At 43.4% G+C, this 7,228-nt stretch overlaps 2 protein-coding genes across 2 annotated transcripts in view; both read right to left on the minus strand.

Annotated features, from left to right (window-relative positions):
• Positions 1-7,228, minus strand: part of LOC103590527 (ATP-dependent RNA helicase DDX19B) — a 65,104-nt gene that overhangs the window by 16,923 nt on the left and 40,953 nt on the right. The window lies entirely within an intron of this gene.
• Positions 1-7,228, minus strand: part of LOC103590526 (ATP-dependent RNA helicase DDX19A-like) — a 12,585-nt gene that overhangs the window by 4,466 nt on the left and 891 nt on the right. The window contains exon 2 of the mRNA XM_008572767.1: positions 2,508-2,556. Coding sequence (XP_008570989.1) covers positions 2,508-2,556 — 49 coding nt within the window. The remainder of the gene's footprint in view (positions 1-2,507; positions 2,557-7,228) is intronic.

The raw sequence follows: 7,228 nt of genomic DNA on the forward strand, positions 1-7,228 counted from the left end.
AAAAAAAAAAAAAAAAAAGAAAAAAAAAAAAAAAAAAAAAAATATATATATAAATAGCTGGCATTCTTTATGGTTAATGGATTTTTATTTCTAGTAAGTTTTTAAGTGAATAAAAAAATTTTTAATTTTTAGAAATTGTTTAACTTTAGAGAGATCTGTGTCATCTCTGACTTACTTATCCTATTTTTTTCCCCTTTTTTTGGCAGTTGGCCAGTATAGGGCTCCAAACCCATGACCCTGGTGTCATAAGGCTGCTCTCTAACCAAATGAGCTAACCAGCCAGCCCACTTATCCTATTTTATTTTATTTTTTTTTAAAAAGATGACCGGTAAGGGGATCTTAATCCTTGACTTGTTGTTGTCAACACCATGCTCAGCCAGTGAGCGAACCGGCCTTCCCTATATAGGATCCGAACCCGTGGCCTTGGTGTTATTGCTCAGCCAGTGAGCGAACCGGCCTTCTCTATATAGGATCCGAACCCGTGGCCTTGGTGTTATCAGCACCTCACTCTCCCAAGTGAGCCACGGGCCAGGCCGCACTTATCCTATTTTAAAATACAGCATTATATTAGCAAACACAATCCACCAATTTTTATCTATCAGATTGGCAAAATTCTAAAAGTTTGGCTAAAAACTCTGTAGTGAGGCTGTATGGAAACAGACACTCTCATGCTTTCCTGACAGAAATATAAATTGGTATAACACCCATGCAGGGTCTTTTGCAAATACTAATAAAAACTGCAAACACACATACTAGCAAATCCATTTTTGTTTTGTTTTTCTGCACTAATTTGAGAACTTGTAAGAATGGGTTGGGGGCAAATCCAGTTTTTGGAAATTTTTCCTACAAACACATCTGCACATATGTAAAAAGATTCATGGTTATTCCATGAAGCATTGTTTATAATAGCAAAGAATGGGACCAACCCAAATATCTATCAATAGATGACTGGTTAAGGGCTGGCCCATGGCTCACTTGGGAGAGTGTGGTGCTGATAATACCAAAGCCGCGGGTTTGGATCCCCACATAGGGATGGCCGGTTAGCTCACTTGGGAGAGCGTGGTGCTAACAACACCAAGTTAAGGGTTAAGATCCCCTTACCAGTCATCTTTTTTAAAAAAAATAGATGACTGGTTAAATAAATTATGGTGTATCAACACAATCCAACATTATGCAGTTATAAGAGAGAGTGAGGAAACTTGACGTATTGATATGGAAAGCACGCTGAAGCATACTGGTGAGTGAAAAAAGTAAGTGCATCGTGTAAATCATAACCCTTTAGCTTGCGAGAGAGAGAAAGAGTACAACAGGGAGAGAATCTATATATGTTTGTCTTGCATAAAGAAACTTTGGGAGAATATTAAAAATCCAAAACGGTGGTTACTTATGGGATGGGGTGGTGTTATGAACTGAACTGTGTACTCCCAAAATTCATATGTTCAAGTCCTAACCTCTAGTACCTCAGAATGTTACCTTAGTTTTAAACAGGGTCATAAAGGGCCACTGCAGATGTAATTAGTTAAGATGAGGTCAGCAGAGTGGACCCTAATCTAAAATGACTGAGTCCTTACAAACCAAGCAATGACAAAGACTGCCAGCAAACCACCAGAAGCTAGGGGAGAGGCATGGGACAGTCTTCTTCACAGCCGTCAGAGAAAAACCAACCTTAGGATCAGCCCACGGGTCACATGGGAGAGTGTGGTGTTGATAACACCAAGGCCACGGGTTCGGATCCCTACATAGGGATGGCTGATTAGCTCTCACGGGAGAACGTGGTGCTGACAACACCAAGTCAAGGGTTAAGATCCCCTTACCAGGGCCGAGCCCGTGGTGCACTCGAGAGAGTGCGGCACTGGGAGCACAGTAGCGCTCCCGCCGCGGGTTCGGATCCTATATAGGGATGACCGGTGCGCTCACAGCACTCACTGGCTGAGCGTGGTGCTGCCAGTCTCAAAAAGGACAGAAAAAAAAAAAGATCCCCTTACCAGTCTTCTTTTTAAAAAAAAAGAAAAAAGAAAAAAAAACAACCTTGCTGACACTTTGATCTCGGACTTCTGGCCTCCCAAACCGTCAGACAGTGAACTGCTGTTGTTTAAACCAGCTAGTTTGTGGTACTTTGTATGGCAGTGTAAGCCAACTAACACAGGTAGGGAATGAAAACTGGGTAGTTGGAGCAGCACAGGAAGGAGGACTTACACCTTTTTACAATAAGTTGTGAACCCAGATTCACTTTTCAAAAAGTTAAATAAAAAAATTTAAAGAAACTATCAAGTGAACAATGGCAAGACAGTTCAATAGTGATTCTTGGTTTTAAGAAGTCAGAGACTAGATAAAATCTGGAAAACTGCCATATCCCCTTCGCTAATGAAACCTAATTTACTGGCTCTAGAAACCAGTGCTGTCAATTTGCTAAATACTAGGCTAAATGAGATCTCCCTTGCAGCTGTGAGTGTGCAGCAGACGCACACACGGAACTTGTATCTAGCTTGTCATTACTGGTGACTCACCATTGGTATCTGGTTTGACTTTCTCTTCCTTGATCTGCAGATTGCTCATCTGAAGAAGAATAAAAAGAAACAGTTAAGCAAATGACTCAATAAAAAGAAGGCCTTTGGTCAAAGAGATGCTCCCTAGTGAAAGTCTAGCTAGCAAGAACTACTTTAGCACCTATATTCACGGAGTTGTTTTGTTTTGCTCAAAGCAGAATTGCTAAAAATCTGGGCAAAAACATTTCATGTGTCTTCAACAGCCTTAAAAAAAAAAGGGTGGGGAGTGGGCTACATGTAATGGTAGGGAGAAGTAGTATGGAAAAGTCTCAAATCTCTGCTTTTCTCCCAATTTATACTCTTTCTAGAGTGACTAATCTTCATTAAATATCTATTATATCCTTTCAATGGCACAAACACTCATAGTTCCTTTCTAGACACAGTGAAAAATGATACCATTTAAATATTTCAAATAAGCTTTTTCTTTTCTTTTTTTTTTTATTTTTAAAGATGACCAGTAAGGGGATCTTAACCCTTGACTTGGTGTTGTCAGCACCACACTCTCCCAAGTGAGCTAACCAGCCATCCCTATATGGGATCCGAACCTGTGGTCTTGGTGTTATCAGTACCACACTCTCCCAAGTGAGCCACAGGCCGGCCCTTAAGCTTTTTCTTTTTAACCCTGAAACCCATTATTTTATTTTTTGGCAGCTGGTCAATAGGGGAATCTGAACCCTTGACCTTTGTATTACAAGGCTGTGCTCTAACCAACTGAGCTAACCAGCCAGCCCCCACATCATATTAAAGTAACATTTTACAAATAAATTATAGTCCTCTTTCTTGTCTTATCAACCACCTGCATTACTAGTTAGGTAAAAACTTACTTACTATGTTGAAACAATTGATAAATTCAAGTTCCTGATTTGAAAGTCTTTCAGAAACTTGAACAAAAGGTTTTTTAATTTACTCTTGGCCACATAATCTTAGTTAATACTAACTTGTTTACTAAATTGCAAGTGAAAGTGCAAGCACAGCAATAATTATAAATTTGAAGTCTCCACTTTCATGAGAACTAGTTCACTATGTTCCAAGTGTTGGTAAGAGTAAGGGTGTGATATAAAGATGGCAGTATAAAGATACGTTTTCAAGTTCTGAAGAATTCCCAAATCAAAACCTAGACCTGAGCCCTGCCCCTCAAATGACACCTGAGTTCATGTAATAAGTCATTATTCTTATGATAACCATGGGCAAGTTTCCTGAGAACTTACTGTACTTTGCTAAATTATACTATCCCCTCTAATTTGACCTCTCTCCAACTGAACCTGCTCTTGGTCTTTGGGAGAACAAAGTCCACCCTCACATAGTAGGAGTATTCATCTGATCTCTTTAGAAATCAGGTTTTCCAGGGCTGGCCCATGGCTCACTTGGGAGAGTGTGGTGCTGACAACACCAGGTCAAGGGTTAAGATCCCGTTACCAGTCATCTTTATAAAAAAAAAAGAAAAAGAAAAGAAATTAGGTTTTCCAGATAACACACTTCCTCCTTAGTGCTGGACACCCTTTCCCTGAAAGCCAATGGGAAGGTTGGCACATATGAGGAAAGGTATCTTATACCAGGAGTTATCCATTGGTTGGTTAATCCTCATTTTCAGGCTGCGTACATATGGATCTACAGAAGTAGACTACTTTTGGGATGGTCTGAAAATGTCATTGAGACTGTCTGCTGTTCTCCAAGCTGATTAGAGTGGTCTCTAGAAAGCCTGACTGATGAAAAAGAAAACTGCAACCAAATCTGCTGTATTATCATTGATATGAAGAACAGATATATTAATAAATGATGACATGCTTAGGGGACAGACAAAGGAATTCTACAAGCAAGAATTTGTCAGCATTTATTCAGCTGCATTAAAGTGAAAGACTACTGGCAGACAAGTATTCCTATTTTGAGAGAGGTAAACTCCCCCATGGAAAAAAGGTCAATTCCTCATTTTCCTTCATCTGGACTCATCCTCAGTGAACAAGCTTCTATTTGTCCTGCCTCTCACAGAAGGCAGTGTCCTTGACACAGGACACAGTGAATGTACACTGTCTACATGGTTTTAAAAAAGGAGTGGGAGGGCCAGCCTGGTGGCGCACTGCTACAGTGCGCCGCTTGGGAGCGCGGCGGCGCTCCCACCAAGGGTTCGGATCCCACATACAGACCAGTTCCCGCTCACTGGCTGAGCGAGGTGGGCGCGACACTGAGGGTTGTGATCCGTTGCCGGACACGAAAAAAGACAAAAAAAAAAAAGGAAAAAAATAAAAATAAAAATAAAAAAGGAGTGGGGGAGGGAGTCTCCTCCAACTATTAGGAAGCAATATGTTAAAACATTTATTTACACCAGCCTCCTGATAAGCAGAAGGATTAGAACCAGACATCAAGTACATGTAGGCCTATATTTATGATTCATATCACAGGTAAATCAGGGCCATATATTAAAAAAAAGATTTGAAGCCAATTCTCAATAACTGTGTTTTAGGGAAGATTTGTAGAGGATGGCTGGTGAAGAAATGTAATTTAAGCATTAAAAACGTTATGTAAGACTTGAGACTACAAAAAGTAAAATCTATATTCTTAAAACCAACAGTCCTTTATCACTAAACACACTTACACTTTAGGTCTTAGATATAAGAACAGAAAGCCACATTTTACACTATAATTACATTCCAGTTGAATGGAACTTCATTAATCAAAGAACCAGTACATGAAACTAAATGTCACTTTAAACACCAATGAGTTCAGGTCAAGATGGCAGAATAGATGGTTCCCACCATCACTCTCTCCCACAAATCAACCAAATTTACAACTATAAAAATGTAACATCAGCTAAGCTGGGGCCGCTGGAGCTCAGGGGAAGAGGAGGAGAGATCGACGGAGTTCATGAAGGTGGGAAAAACTACTATGAGAGAAAAAAAAAAGCTGCTCTGAACGTTTTGGGCTATGGCTGCTTTAAGGCTCGAGCTGATGAACGCATGGAGCAGAAGCTGGCAGAAGCCACAGCTGTGCCCTTCAGATGGAGTTACTTGGAGGCGGCAGGGGAGAAGAGGGCCTTGGCGGCCCCCAGGACAGCAAGACCACCAATAGAGTTCCCATGGACCACAACAACTGAAAAAAGGGAGCTGTTCAGAGGCTGGTGAGTCATCGCAAGGGACCAGCGCAGGACCCGTCCCATGGGAAGTGTTTGGAGCATGGGCGGTGGGGGAGATGGGAACACCAGGAGGAGAACACTGGGACACAGCAAGGACAGCCGACCTGCCCCCCAATCAGCACAGGACCACTCAGAGGAGACTGGTCAGGAATGCAGAATTGCATGGGGTGCAGTTTGATGAAAAAACTCAGGCCCAGATCAGAGATTCTACAGAACACAGACCCACCGGGTCTCTGGAGAGCTGGAAGTACCTATAAGATCAACCATTAAGCCCTGAGCTGCACAAAAAGCCTTCCCTAGGGAACAGCAGCAAAGTAGCAATTTAAACAACCACACAGCTCAGTACTGGTTCCCACAGGAAGTTCCCCAGTGTTAGAAGGACAAAAAATTAGTTTCTGACTGGGAACCAGAGGCTTGGATCCGGGGACTGGACCCCACTCTCACTTCCAGGCAAACTGCGCCAGTGCCTCAGGGCCAGCCTGGTGACACAGGACACGGAGAAGGGAACTGGACCCCCCTCCCACAACCAGGGACACCATGCCAGCACCTTGGGGTCTGCCTGGGGACCCAAGGCAAGGAGAAGGGAAACGGACCCTCCTCCCACAACCAGGAACATGGCTCCAGTGCCTTGGGGCCCGCCCAGAGACCCGGAGTATGGAGAAGGGGACCAGACCATCCTCCCACGGCCAGGTACACTATGCCAGCACCTTGGGGCCCGCCCAGGGACCCAGGGCATGGAGAAGGGGACTGGACCTCTTTCCCACGACCAGGCACACCAAGCCAGTTCCTTGGGTCTCGTCCAGTTACCAGAGGCATGGAGAAGGGGACCGGCCACCCCTCCCACAACAAGGCACATGGCAACAGCGTCTAGGGGCTTGCCCAGGGACCAGAGGCATAGAGAAGGGGACCAAACACATCCCACAACCAGGTACACTGCCAGCACCAAGGAGCATGCCAAAAACATCACCTCCATGTGGGTGACCCATCACAGCCATCACAATAACCATGGCTGCGCAAAAGCAGCTAGATGCCACAACCACCACGCAGATGGTCCGCCAGCCACTGGAGTGCATTCACACAAAGAAGTCACCAGCAGAGACAAAGAAGAGGATGTCTCTTTCCACAAAACCATTTCAGAGTGACAGAAGAAGCGTCTGCTCTATGATAATATTGGGGGACCTGACCACACCTCTCAGCACTGGACAGATCATCTAGGCAACAAATTAACAGAGTAACCATTACTCTTTCAGAAGGAGAGAAGAAATCTAGGGCAATTAGAGGGGGGAAGGGAAGAGATTGGACAAGGGCATAAAGAACAATTATGATTTGTAACAATATATATGCTAGTAATATTGATTTAATCAACATATCTCAATGTTCAACCCCAAAAATATGTATAATCGATTTTGATTCAATAAGTAAAATAATTTTTTTTAAAAAAACCACCAGGGCCGGCCCGGTGGCGCACTGCTACAGTGCGCCGCTTAGGAGCACGGCGGCGCTCCCGCCGAGGGTTCGGATCCCACATACAGACCGGTTCCCGCTCACTGGCTGA

Source organism: Galeopterus variegatus, unplaced genomic scaffold, assembly GCF_000696425.1.
Source record: "Galeopterus variegatus unplaced genomic scaffold, G_variegatus-3.0.2 Scaffold835, whole genome shotgun sequence".
Taxonomy (NCBI): Eukaryota; Metazoa; Chordata; class Mammalia; order Dermoptera; family Cynocephalidae; genus Galeopterus; species Galeopterus variegatus.